Source organism: Rattus norvegicus, chromosome 12 (genome assembly GCF_021556685.1).
Source record: "Rattus norvegicus strain SHRSP/BbbUtx chromosome 12, alternate assembly SHRSP_T2T, whole genome shotgun sequence".
Classification (NCBI taxonomy): Eukaryota; Metazoa; Chordata; class Mammalia; order Rodentia; family Muridae; genus Rattus; species Rattus norvegicus.
Genome location: NC_141545.1, coordinates 6,917,806 through 6,932,311, shown reverse-complemented (window position 1 = coordinate 6,932,311; position 14,506 = coordinate 6,917,806). Strand labels below are relative to the sequence as shown.

Sequence of the window (14,506 nt, the reverse complement as noted above, 5' to 3'; positions counted from 1 at the left end):
GGCATTCATGATGCCAAAACCAAATTCTATGCATAGGTAGATATAAATTTATTGGGGTGAGGGCTGAAGTTTTTATTGTTTTTTGGTTCGGTTTGATTTTTGGTTTGGGGGGATTCAGGACAGGGTTTCTCATGTAGCCCTGGCTGTCCTGGAACTCACTCTGTAGACCAGGCTGGCCTTAAACTCAGAGATCCACCTGTCTCTGCCTCCCCAGTGCTGGGATTAAAGGTGTGTGCCACCACCTCCCAATTCAATGTGAGTCTTCTAGTTCACTATGAGAAGTTGGTGTCATTTTGAAGCACCGGATGAATCATAAGGACAAAATGCTGAGGTTCGAAGATGTCCGAAGCAGCAGCTCCACGCTGTTCCCAGGGTACTGATGACCCAAGCCCGTGGACGGCCCCGCCCCCTAACAGGGTTTCCATTTCCTTTGTTCTCTCCTGCAGAGGCCACTCCCCAGAATGGTACAGCAAAGGCTTCGGACACCTCTGTGCCGCAGAAGTTGCCAGAATTAGGAACTCTTTCCAGCCTCTCGTTGCTGAGGGTCCAGAAACAAAAATCTAAGCTTTCCCCAGCGTGAACTCAAACTCAGGGAACAAGAAGAGAAAGGAAGACTCACAGTGTGGGGCGTGCACGCATGTAAAGGAACACCGCAGAGGGAGCCGGAGGTCACGAGACCATGGAGGCCGTTTCTAGCCTGCCCAGAGATGATAAACCCTACTAATATAATGTCGCAGAACATTTATCTATATTGCTTAAAATTAAATGGGTTATTCCTTCCGCATTGCCTAATTTGCTAATTTAAAGGCTTCTAAGAAGCGTGTCTTAGCTGTAAATAAATGTACTGTAGCATTTGTATATGTGTGTATATCTCCCCTTACTGTATATATGTAAAATACTGGTTTTATATAGAACTCTGTGTCTGACTCTGTGAGGCTTCTCACATGGCACTTCCAAGGTTGCTGTAGACCCCGTGTCCCTCCCGTCCTCCCGCTGAGCAGAGCCTGCTGACAGACACCAAACGTGGGAAATGTGTGGTCTGTCAGTCTGCCCATGCTCACCCAAAGATTAGCTAACCAAAGAAAAACAGAGTTAAAAGCTTCTTCCACGGGTTGGCCTATTTCCCATGTTTAAGGACTACAGCAGGGTGTTGACATAAATTGAGGGAAATAATATTAGCTTCTCTTTAACACGAAGCGGCAGGTGAGAGATATTTGCCAAATCCAAGGCTAGATTTTGCGTTGCCTCTGAGCCCACTCAGATGCAGTTTGAGTGAGATGTCAAGTGACTGTTGGAGTTAGCACCAGGGACTGAAATAAAACTAGTACCACCCACCCCTACATAGGGGTGAACAGCGGAACCTGTCCTCAGAGGCAAAGGGAGCCCCCATATCCTCTTGAGACACAGATAGGTCTCGTAATGCTGTTTAGTCATCTGTTTGACCAGTGGCCCATGGGGCCACAGTTATTTAACACGTTCTTGCACTGACCTTGACTCTGGACACCAGACAAAGTGAGAGGAGGCTCTACCAAGCGTCCAGGGTCATCAGGGCTTCAGGGAATTCCAAGTACCCTATAGATGATGCTCTTAGAACCTAAGCCATTAAAGAAGCCTTGCAATCTAAGAGACAGGGTTTTAGACTGACAGAAGACCAAAGCTCTATCATTAGTTATTTATAAGTTTCAGGCTGATGTGTCAATCCCATGTTTCCTCACTATCTGGCACCAGCACCCTAATCTTATTTATTTTTGTACAGAATGAGCAGGCTGGCTTTTCTCAACCAAGAGAGGATAGAGTTGGTTTTTTGTTTTGTTTTGTTTTTTATTGTGATATGACTCTGTAGAAAGATAACTTATCATGTCCGATCTCCAGGAAAGATTGTCTTAGGCTGTCTAGACAAAGATTGAGATCCTAATTCAGCAACTGGTGTCGGAAGACAAGGAGAAAAACAGACATGTGTTTTCCCGGTTTTTGTTGTTGTGTTACATACACTAATGCAGTGTTTTCTTTTATCTGTGGTGTGTAATCATTTTATTGGGAGGAATAAAGTTGTTTTCTGTATATTTGGTATGGCACAGGGAAAACCCAGGGTAGGAGTTTTTCATTCCCGTGTCTACCTGGGACAGTGGCAGTCAGACCACAAGTTGCCTCCTGGGCAGCTCTCAGTGGACTGGACAAATGTACTTCTTCTATTACATCATGGCTGCCATTGGAAAGCAGAGCGGGCACCCAGGACAACTAGTGTCGTTTCTCAGGGAGTTGGCATGCACTGGGAATCCCCTAAAGGCCTTGTTAACAGGCTCCCATCCAGGCCTCGTGGGTGGGCCCGGCCTTCTGTATTTCCAATGAGCCTGAGGGATGCAGGGTTGCTGGCCTCGAGGACACACTTTGAGAAACATGGATCTAAGGAATGCTAAAACCGAAATCAGATGACACGATTGTATTTCCCAGCCCCTTCCTCTTCCAACTTAGCTGACTTTCCGATTTTATGCACGCACTAATCACATCACTTCTGCTAACCACAGGGTGCATCTTTCAAATAAAGGAAAGGGGAGGGGGAAATGATGCCTCGTCGCGCTTGTCTGTCAACTACCACAGTATTTTATTCATTGTTATCTTGTTGATGGAAATAAAAATATTGCATTTAAATATTATATTTATACCTCATGTATATCTTTACCTCGATTGTTGGTATCAATCATCAGTTGTAAATAAATAATTGCCAAGGCAGATAAATTTATATACATTAAATATTTCCTATTTTCTATAAGCACATGTGTATTCTTTTTCATGATTCATTCTTTAAGTAGGAAGCTGGCTTCACGAGGAAGATGCCTCTAGAAGGCGGTTTTCCATCAGGTTAACCCCTCTGGCTCCAATCACATAGATGTCCACAGACATCCATAACTGGTTAGTGTTGGGTGTCAGGGCTGGGAAGGGGATTCAGTGCTTAAGAGCACTGTCCAGAGGACCTGGGTTCGGTTCCCAGCACCCACATGGTGGCTCACACTACCTGTGCAGGTAAGTGCCTGGTCATCCAATGCTACCTTCTGGCCTCCAGAGGTACACACATGCAGACAGACACACAAACGTGAGAAGGAAACAGGATCCAGGAAGAGTTGGGAGAGGAGAAAGAATAGGATCAAAATTAATATTGTATGGAAAAAAGTAATTTAAAAAATTTATATGATAATGTAAGTCTTTGGATACCAAGGTATCTTAGAGGTCTCCAAAACACGTTCTATTGTTCGTTAACCTGGATGTTACAAAGACAAATGTGGTTTATCTTAATCAAATAGTAAACTTGCTGATCTTGTTTTACTGTTGTTAAGTGGACAAGAGATGGAGAGTTGGTAAAATGGCTTTTGCCCTGCTAGAGGTACTCTCGTGCATACAGTCACAAATGACTCTGGGCCCGTCACTTTTATGTGCTCCCTCTTTGTGCTCTCATTACTCCCTCAGTCTCTGCTCCGTCTTTATCCCTGCACATCTCGTAGGCAGGACAGAGTTTTTGGTCAGGTTTGTTGTGGGTGGATTAGTGTCTTCAACCGCAGAAAGAAATATACCCTCAGCTAAGGCACTTCAGCCTCATCTCCGGGCTTGTTTGTGTTTTTTAAATCAAAGTGTGTGCCCGCGTGAGTTTCCGTGCAGGTTCCTGTGAGGGTCTGTGAGCGTTGGGCTCCCAGAGTTACAGACAGCTGGGAGCCCCATGATGTGGGTGCTGGAAAGTGAGCCCAGGTCCTCTGCAAGAGCAGTAAGGACTCCTAACCACTGTGCTCTCTCTCCAGCCGCTCTGCTAAAGGTTTTTAAAGCCATAGCGGTATGATGTCATAGAGCCCATTAAAAAAAAAATCTCAATTCTGCTGCCAGCCCTCGTGAGAACGAGTTACTCCCAGGTTCAACAGCCTGTCTCCATCTTCAAAGCAGGAGATGCTCACTGCGTCACCCCTGTCACGACCCCAGGGAACAAATGCTTCTCAGGAGGCCCAGATCTCAAGTGAGTTCTAGCTTCATTCTGAATAAGAAATCCTGAGGCATGAAACTAGTTGTCTTTTGATATTGGTCACAAAACAAAACAAACAAAACCACCATCGACTATGAATTCTCAGGGACATAACACAAAAGGATAGAAATAGACCGCACACACACACACAGGCCAAGTGGGGTGCCACCAAGTGGGGTGCCACCAAGAAGAGCAAAATGTGTGCTGCTGCAGCCAAACATAGAACCTGCCACTGAAGCTGAAGGCTGCAAAGCCGGGGATCATGGAATCTTTGTCAGATATCCCAGCCACGAGGCCAGTTCAGAACCGCTAGCTCTCGCCTTCCTTGTGCACAACTGACACTTGGTTTTCCAGCGCTGCTACGGAAAGTGTGTTGGAGCCTCAGCAGAGAAGGCAGAGACAGTAAAGACACTGGGATCCCCTCTGGGACTCTTAGTCTTCATAATAAAAGAAGAACGAATTCAAAAGGAAGCTTGAGGACACGTTCATTAGTTTAAAAAACAAAACAAAACAAAAACAAAACAAAACAAAACAAAACAGGGAGGCAACAGCTCTGCCCCAGGGGTAGAAGGTGAGAAATTGGAGGGGGAAAAAAAGAGAGAGAGAGAAAAAAAAAGAAAGTCCTGCCTTTTTTTTTTTTTTTTTTTTTGGTTCTTTTTTTCGGAGCTGGGGACCGAACCCAGAGCCTTGCGCTTCCTAGGTAAGCGCTCTACCACTGAGCTAAATCCCCAGCCCCCAAGTCCTGCCTTTCTAAAGCTGGTTTGGAGGTCAGCTGTGGAGTGGGAAGCTTTAGAGGAAAAGGGTGGGGGAGTACCAGAGAAAGCACACTGAGGATCTGGCCTGCTCCTAAAGAGCTAGAAGAGGAAAGAGAGTTCCTTTTTCTGAAAGGCAAGCAGACCCAGGAGAACGTTGTCATGGTGACTCTGGAGGGACTGTGCTAGGGGCCAGGAATTCTTGGTTTAAAAATAATTATTTCCATAAGCACTAGTGACGTGTCCTATCTGTTTAGCACAGTTAAAGGTGACGCTGCTTCCTTGTGGGGGTCCCTTAGCCAGGTGACTGACGTGTCCAACTAGAATGTCAGGCTCCTACCAGACCATTCTGATTACTGGAGGGAGGTATTTTCTCCTGATCAGCCTCCACTGCTTTACCATAGCTCTAAAGCCAGCTTGGCTGCAGAAAACATGGGTTCCTCTGCGTCATACCCGCCACTCAACGCTGAATGGGAGTAGAACCAACCAGAGTAAGACAGAACCCAGCCAAGCAGGGCGGGCACCTCAAAACAACAATCCCAATAACATCCTTGCTGCAGGCCAGGAATACCAGCACAGAGTCCTGGTCCCCTGGTTTCCTGTTATCTCTTCCTGGAAGCCATGTGTGATGTGGTGACGTGACATACTGAGAGGAGGCAGCTGGACACCTGTGGCCAGCTGGACTGACTGGTTCATCCTCCTTCCCACTATTCACCCCAATTTCTGTCGTAAGTCTTCCCAAGAGCCCCCAGGATGACATCTCAGTGGTACCCCATCCCTGAATCCCTGGGGTCCTGCTGTCTGTCCCACCTCACTTTATCTCCCACCTATTAATCTATAATAAACTTCTCCCTAAAACTCACCCGCTGTGGTCTGTGAATTTCAATCAAATTATCGAAGCAAGAACTCGAGGGCCACTGGGTCTGTGAAAGTTTTGTGAGCAAGGGCAGAGGTATCCTAGTTCTTGACTTGCCGCCCCTCTGAAGCAAGAGCATATGTCTCTGCCGAACTCAGACACCTACATTGTCCACACCGGGACACTTAAAGACTAGAGAGATGGGACTGCACCACTAACGCACAGTAGAATTTGAAACTTTGTTCACGGATGCTCTGCAAACCTTGGATTACTGGGTGAATCTGAGTGGACCACAGGGTAGCCAGACAAACCACAGGAGTCAGGGAGGTGGATGGGCCTCCCCAACGTGGCTGGGCATCATCCAATCTATTGAAGGCACAGAGAATAAAAATCCAGGAGGACTCTGCCTCGCACTCCTCCCCACTGCTTGAGCTGAGACATTTCATGTTCTTCTGCTCTGGGCCCCGGCTTCATAACAGCAGCCTCCAACAAACCTTCAGACTTGGACTGAGTCGTAATGCCAGCAACCCGCGGCTCCAGCTTGCACACCATGAACTGTGGGACTTTCCCAACCTCCACAGCCTCACGAATTAATATTATCACACGGACCCAAAAGGCACACTTATGTTAACATATGATTGTTAACAGTATCTGTAGGGTTGGGGATTTAGCTCAGCGGTAGAGCGCTTGCCTAGCAAGCGCAAGGCCCTGGGTTTGGTCCCCAGCTCCGAAAAAAAGAAAAAAGAAAAAGAAAAAAAAACCAGTATCTGTATAACTTGACAATAAATAATATATATTTTAGCTACATATTATATAAATACATTAACCACTACACACACACACACACACACACACACACACCCTCTCCTATTGATTCTGTCTCTACACAGGTCTGACACAGGGAGGACGACCAGCATGCAAGGCTGAAGATGTGTCACGTGTCTCATTTGCATAGTCAATGCCATTGCATCCTCTCCTGGCCTTGAGCCCAGTGCTGTAGTCGTAGGGATGCCACTCTTCCCTGTCTCTGACTTCAGGCTGACTCGTCCAGCTTGGTGGTCACTGGTTCTTGTGTATACCTTAAACTCCTGTTTAGCCATTCCTTCCATGACCTTCCCTGGCATCCCCTGTTACAAACACTTGTTAGTTTATCTCCTTCTTTTTATTTTTATTTTTTCTTTTTTTTTTCGGAGCTGGGGACTGAACCCAGGGCCTTGCGCTTGCTAGGCAAGCGCTCTACCACTGAGCTAAATCCCCAACCCTATCTCCTTCTTTTTAAAGTCACATTTATGTATGTATGTATGTATGTATGTATGTATGTATGTATGTATATATGTATGTATGTATTTATTTACTTATTTAAAGCCAGAGGTATATATATATGTGTGTATGTGTGTGTGTGTGTGTGTGTGTGTGTGTGTGTGTGTGTGCATTGCCATGCCCATTCATACACACATTCCCTCTATGGAGGTCAGAAGACAATTTGCACAAGTCTCCTTCTACCACACGGGTCTTAAGTGCTTTTACCCGAGGAACCATTTCACTGGTCCTAAAAAGTCCCTTGATTGTATGAATCAGACATTTACTCCTGTGTCAAGAACTCTCCCACTTGATACCAACTCCAAGGACTTGGACTGTGTTTTCCTTAACTTCTCCCCACGTGTAGAGCACCTGTTGATGTGTCCCACAGGGGACCATGCATACAGATGGCAGGGGTCATAAAAAGAGCGCTCTTATGCAGGGTGTCAGGTCCAAAGATAACACGCATACAGATGGCAGGGGTCATAAAAAGAGCGCTCTTATGCTGGGTGTCAGGTCCAAAGATAACTCTAAAAGGCAGAAGGGACAAAAGGCTACCGGTGAAGCCTATTAACACACCAAGGCAGGCTCCCACAGTACCAGTTACACCTTTCAAAGTCCACATTGGTATCCTGGCCCTTCTCACCTCCTCCCCTACACCAACCCCCCACCCCAGCTCACAGGCTTCCCGCCCCTCGTTCTCCTTATAACTCTGCTATTTCAGCTATGTTCTCATCTATGTTTGTGTCTGAATTTACTCTCCCTCCCCCTCTCCTTCTCCCTCCCCCTCTCTCATGACCAGGCCCAGCCAGCTGGCCATGTTCCGTCTATGTCTTCCTCTCTTTGCTCTGGATTCTTCCAGATGCCTCTGGCTGTTCTTTCTCTCTCTCTCCTTAACCATGCAGTGAAGCAGACATGTTATCAGTTTATACACAGGGAAATGGAAGACTCCAGAACCAGGAAAATAACTGAGATTTTGCATTTTGACAGTTTCAACATAACACAAAAGAATCGAAAACTGGCTGGTATTTAAAAAAAAAAAGCTAACTTGTTTCTCAACAAATAGGAAGCTTTAGTTAACTTACTCATTAGGAAAAGTCTACAGAAAGTATATACTGTGCGACAGCAAACTTAGGTGTTCAGTGACCTTACAAATTTACAGTCTGTAAGTTTTTAATTTATTATTTAAATATTTACTATTTATTTTATATTATATTTATATTTTATTTTTATTCATTTATATATTATATTATTCCTATTAAATATATTACTTATTACTTTATATGTTATATATTTCTTTGTTATTTATTTTATTATATTTTATATTTAAATTTTAGTGTTTATTATTTCAAATTAGCTATTTTTATTGCTGTGATAAGAACCATGGCCAGCGGCGGTTTGGTTAAGAAAGGGTTTATCTGGCTCACACTTCCACATTGTAGTCTCCATTAGGGCAAGTCAGGGCAACCACCCAGAAGCAGGACATGGAAAGAAGCCAAGGAGAAGAAGCACTGCTCCCTGGCCTGCTCCTCCCGGCCTGCTCCTCCCGGCCTGCTCCTCCCGGCCTGCTCCTCCCGGCCTGCTCCTCCCGGCCTGCTCCTCCCGGCCTGCTCGGGGGCAGCAATAGCCACAGTGAGCTGAACCATCCCACATCAGTCACTAATCAAGAAGATTCCCTACAGTCTTGCCTATCTGATGGCGGCCTATGCCCAACTGAGTTTCCCTCCTGCCAGATGACCCTAGCTTGTGGGAAGTGGTTGAAAACAGTAAACCATAAGATGGACTGAAATGAGATCCAAGCAGCACGTAGTCTAATGAGAAAATGGCCACGAAGAGATAAAAACAATTCAGGAGAAAGAAACAGAAGAAAGAAACAGACCGTGGGAAGTTTTGCAGACAGGCGGGGAAGACTGTGACAGAGATCTCTTCAGCCTCCTACCTCCTACCTCAGTATTCATCCTTAATTACACGGAATTGCTAAAGCTGCATGAATCTGAGTCGTCGATTCTGTGTACCCATGCCTCGTGTGTATATGTGGGGGTGGGGAGGAGGGGGTACAGTGGCTTAGGGAAATGGCTACTCTGAAAGCTGTCCTTGCTGATGCCAGACAGCCACAGTTTCCAGCCAGTCAGAAAGCTGCCTGGGCTGTGCACAGGTTAGGAGCCTGCCTACCCTAGACCTTAGCACTTAATTATTCTGCCTAGTGACCAAGGAGCAATCCCCTGGCTACTTTTATTTCAGGAGCTAAAACCTCTCAGACCTCTGCAAAGGCTTTGGGATATTTCATATACACACCTCCCGCTAGTCAGTGTTGATGTTCTCATCTCTTACCTGAAACCTGGGCCACTTCTACCTGAGGTGACACATGTTACCAGGATTGCCTCTTGGGTTCTTGTTCTCATTAATAAGGGCCTGAGAATGGCTTCTAAGTCTAAGAACAGTTTAATTAGAATGAAAGCAAAGACAAAAACACTCCAGTCAAACCTTGGCATAGCCAGAAGGAATCTGGCAAGAAAAAGGAGGAGGTGGGGTTGGGGATTTAGCTCAGTGGTAGAGCACTTGCCTAGCAAGCACAAGGCCCTGGGTTCGGTCCTCAGCTCTGGAAAAAAAAAAAGATGTATAAAAAAGGGGAGGGGGAGGGGGAGGGGGAGGGGGAGGGGGAGGGGGAGGGGGAGGGGGAGGGGGAGGGGGAGGGGGAGGGGGAGGGGGAGGGGGAGGGGGAGGGGGAGGGGGAGGGAATATTTTCCTGAGTTAGTATTCAGACAAGCCCTAACTTATCAGAAACATGGCAGTTCTATAAGCAGTCCACTAGGGCCCATCTGGGGAAGAAGGGTATGCTATCTATACAGAGGGATTACTCCTCCCACCATTTTAGCAAGGTCTGTTTCAGTGCATCAGCTTTTCCAAGCAACAGTTTATTACCAGGTAACTGGTTGGCCCAGCTGGACTAAGTCTTAAGAGAGGAGACAACAATATAACAAGACTCAACATTTTGGGACAAGGGAAGGGACAACACATGGGACAGGATTAACATTTGCTCGCAGAGCTTCCCCACCCCCGGAACCTGGCCTTTAGGGTGCTGCTCACAACCTGCCCTGTCTTAGCGCTGACCTCTCGGGATACGGGTGGTCACCAGCAGTTGGAAGGAAGGGACCCTAAGGAATCCAAGCCCACATGAATCTCAGACCCAAATTCACTCAGTCTTCAAAATATGATGAGGCCATGGCTGACTCCCGAGAGACACCAGTTCACCTTTAAAGAAGACTGGGTTTCACCAATTCATCAGAGGGGTGTGGCTCACATGCTGGGGACAATCATACAATGGGCCTGCAGTGACTCATTTCCCTAAACCTGGGTTATCTCACAGGAAAAAGCGCTGCATTGTTCCCTGCAGGAGAGCCAGCTCCTCCACGGGCCCTGGGAAGTGGGAGGGACACGGGGCTTCCCTCTCTGGATTTTCAGAGAGGCTGGACAGGTTTGTCTGGAGCGCCCTTGTTCCACGTTGGTACGATGAACACCGTGGCCTGAAAGCAACTTAAGGAGAAAGGGGTTTAATTCATCTTACGGGCTACAGTCGGTCATCAAGGGGAGCCAAGGCCGGGGCTGGAAGCAGAAGCATGGAGGGACTACTAGGCTTACTGGCTTGTTCAGACAGCCAAGGGCACCCGCCCAGGGATAGGCCCTTCCCTGGTGAACCCGGCCCTCCGAACATCAATTAGCAATCAAGAAAATGCCCCCCACGAGTGCCCATGAGCCAATCTGATAGAGGGAGGCTGTTCGTCTGTGGTTCCCAGGGGTGACGGACAGGTGGACAACCAGGAGCGGCCATCAGTCCCTCAGATCGGAGGAACCTTTCCCACCCCTGCATCAGCACCAACCAGCCCACCTGCCTCAGGAGCGGACTGACATTTTAATATGAATGAGCTGCTCCACTGCGTATTTGCATAATTAAGCCTTTTCCGTCTTTGTGGGGAATCAGCCTTGTCTCCCGCTACTTGGGTTTCTGGCTTCTGCAGGTGAGGAGGATTTATTTTCAGGATGAAGAGAAACCTGAAATTACGCCAAAGCATAAAAAGGCCTTACCCTGAAGGTCGACCTCACCTTGTCTTCCATAACGTTTGGGATGGATAAGACTGTTTCTGTACCCCTACTCTACTACACCCCATAACTCCGACTTTCCTGCAGACCTGGAAGCCTTACTTTTCTAGAACATCCCGGGGCAAGAGAGTTTTGCCTCGATATGAGAAGAACACTTTCTGGCAGCCCCCTCCCACCCTACCCCTACCTCACTTATTAACAGAACCTGGCAGAAATAACCAATGGAGAGGGGAGATTTTTATTTTTATTTTTGGTTCAAAAGCTTCAGCCATTCATCTCAAAATGGAAGAAGAGGCCAGGGTTAGAAGCAACTGAAGGGCAGTCCCCAGCTTCCACCAGGACCCAGCTTCCACCATTTCACTGATCCTCAGTAGTGACTACATAAACACGGACTCTACTGAATTAAACCGTTCACTAGGCCCGAGCCCTGGAAGCACACCCATAAGAGCCCCTCAGTGATCTACACATTTCTCAGTCCAATCAAAGTGACAATTCTGATTAACTACAAAATGTCTTCAAGGCCGCCAAATCTCACCTTTCCACTTAGGAGAACCCAGAAGCCTTTGCTTGTGGGAAGTCCTACCCGTGCTTAACACTTGCTGAGTCTGCTTTGTCTCAGCCTTATAAAACATGGTCTGTCAGGCTGTTTGTTTTTACCAGAGGAAGACCAAGGACTTGACTATTTCTCATGCCAGTAGGACACTCCATTCCACAACTTGGAAGTGGCAGACTCGCAGCGATCAGTCATTTTTGAGGCATCTGGGGATAAATCCAGCAGTGTTTATACCCAGCTTCTGGCTCAAGGAACCATCTCTGCAGCTTCTCAGAGCCTGCGGAGTCAGCGGCAAACCAGCTGCTCAGAAGGCTGAGATACTGTTATGATTTCCCCCACGAATCCCGAAGTCTACCCTGTCCAGAATCAATTCTGGGCTTAGTTTGATGCAAAGCAGACACCCAGCAGGAGACTCGGACAGACTCTGGCTCTGGAGGGATTTTAAACAGCAGCTCAGTCAGCGGGACTCCGGAGCTGTGGAACTCACTGGGGTGGAGGGGCCTGCTTTTCCAGAGAAGACAGGAGAACACGCTGTAATTCCGGTTCCAGGATTCGGGAGCATAAAACAAACAGCGTCTCCAGTTCCCACATTCCAGAGCCGAGATGTTACGCAGAGATTGAAAGTGGGCTGTTCAAGGTGACATTTCGGGCGCTGCAGCTGAGGAAGAAGCCTCTGGAGTGGAAAGTTTTAGTCTCTCCTTAAGGAAAAAATGGCCACAACTGCGTGAGGCTCTGCTGTGTGAGCAGACGTGCCAAATCCATTGGTCTCCACATCCGCATAATTTAAGCACGCACATAATTTACGCGTTAGTTCAATACTACTCGTTAGGGTTTAAATCTCGGCCCGTGCCGGGACAGAACACACCAAACCAACATGTGGAGAGGTTTAATGAGAGAAGAAGAGTGAAAGAGAGGAAAGGTGGCCATGGGCACGTGGAGGGAAGGGGGTTGGGGGTAGGGAGAGAAGGGACAAGGACAAAGAGGGCAAGAGAAGGGGAGAGAGAGAGAGAGAGAGAGAGAGAGAGAGAGAGAGAGAGAGAGAGAGAGAGAGAGAGAGAGAGAGGGAGAGAGGAGGGGGGAGAGGGAGGGAGGAGGGGGCAAGCAGCCCCCTTTATAGGCAGGCACAGCTGGCTGTTGCTAGGCAACTGTGGGGCGGAGCATACCTGGCTACTGCCAGGTAGCTATGGAGGTGGAGCCTAGAATACCAACGCTACTCCCGTTGTGTTTTAAAGAATAAAATGAGACGCAGAAAAACTCTCCTGAAATTATCTACCCAGGAAAGAAACTCTGGCAATTGAATCTTTGTTCTCCTGCCTCACTGAGAAGGAGGCTGCTCTCTACAGAGCCAGTGGCCATGACAACCGTCCAAAGCCGACTTCTTGGGGTTTTCTCGCTGAGACAGGAGCTGGGGTCTTCCACAGAGCACCACTTAAGTCTGATTTGCAGGTAATCTCCATGATGAAGCCGCTGCAGACTGAGACCTGCTTCCTGGTGAATTCAGGGTTTACCAAGGGTCGGGGAGGAGGGGTAAAGTCAGCTAAGAGAAACTACTCATTATGTACCTGAACCTGCAGCCCTGTAAATTCTGGGATAGACCCCACTGGGACACACACACGCTACCAGGTTCTCACCCAGTGACATGTCAAGGTGCAGCTAGGCCTAAAATCAAGACTTGGGGTGAGAGCCTTGACTTTTTCCCATAGTCCTCAGATGGCAATACTCTTAGGCTTCCAATTGCTCCTACACAGATTATCAGTCCTTGGTGGGAGGGGTTGACAAAGAGGCAACTGAGAATTCAGCATTTCTGGGTCTCCAGTCATGTCTTTGTAACATGACAAAAGGCTAAAAGCAAGTTCAAAGGTGGCCGTTACTGCCACACATGGCCATAGGAGGCCATCAGCCCAGAATGTGCCACAGAGAACATGCCAACAATAACACAAACAATAATACAAAGAATGTTCAAAAACATATTTAGTAAAAAAATAAAGGGATGAGAGAGAGGCCAGCCCTGCCTGATCATGTCAATGGGAAACAGAAGAAAGGCAAACAATTCATCCTTGTAAGAGTTACAGGCGTCTCCAGCTTGAAATTGTTTGAAAATTCTGTGTAGCTGTGACAAGTGCAGGCTCCCATCGTCCCAGGATGAGTTAGGCAGGACCCTGCTGGAGAAAAGGGGAGTCATCAGCCCAGAATGTGTGTCATGCCCTGGACCCTTCAGAGCCCTCCATGCAGGCCCCTGGCTTGGGCCTCTTCCTTACAGACTATCTGCAGTGAGGCCCAAGGGTGACTGCATGGACAGCATTGAATTTCTGGTAGATTCTTAGCTGTGGAACCGCCTAGTGATTCGTTCATTCCCGCTTAATGCTTTTAAGCAATTGCCAAGTAATTTCCAAAGTCACAGCTACCTTATGTTCCTGCCAGCGAAGCCCGGAGGACTCTGATGTCTCACTGCCCTCTTTCGATGGATGACGTCTACCGCGGCCACCTTTGAAGGACGCCCGCCCCGTGGGTGTGAATTGTTACTTCAATGCCATGGGTTGTTTTAAAATAAAATCCCTGCCGTCCAATTTTATCAATGAAGACTCTGGAGCCAGAAGCTGGGGTGCAAACCTGCTGACTGCCCTACTCCACTGACATCGGGAAGGAAATGGCTCCCAGTCCTATCCACCCTGTCTTAAGTACCTTTCAACTCAAAGACCCTCCCTTCTCTTTCCTCGTGCTTATCCCCCCCCCACCCTTGCTGGATGCTGCTCTACCTCTTACCTATCCTGACTTCCTGTAGCTCTGGTTTGCAGAAAGCTCTTGGGTTAAAGGTGTGTGCGCTAGGGCTCAGCTACATCACAACGAGTAACAGATTATTTTTTATTTTCCAGTTCACAATCTCTAGGTTCACAATGTGACCAAAGATCCCGCCAAAGATGTGTGTGCGGTTTTAATTTTTTTAA

At 47.4% G+C, this 14,506-nt stretch overlaps 1 protein-coding gene across 26 annotated transcripts in view; it reads left to right on the top strand.

The window, feature by feature from the left end:
- The window catches only part of Stard13 (StAR-related lipid transfer domain containing 13), a 396,493-nt gene extending 393,723 nt beyond the window's left edge, over positions 1 to 2,770 (top strand). For 25 of the 26 annotated variants that reach the window (XM_087579091.1, XM_087579089.1, XM_087579097.1 and 22 more), the window contains one exon: positions 447 to 2,770. In XM_087579091.1, the coding sequence (XP_087435217.1) occupies positions 447 to 564 (118 nt within the window). In that variant the 3' untranslated portion in view covers positions 565 to 2,770. 26 annotated transcript variants of the gene reach the window in all.
- The last annotated feature ends 11,736 nt before the right edge of the window (positions 2,771 to 14,506 follow it).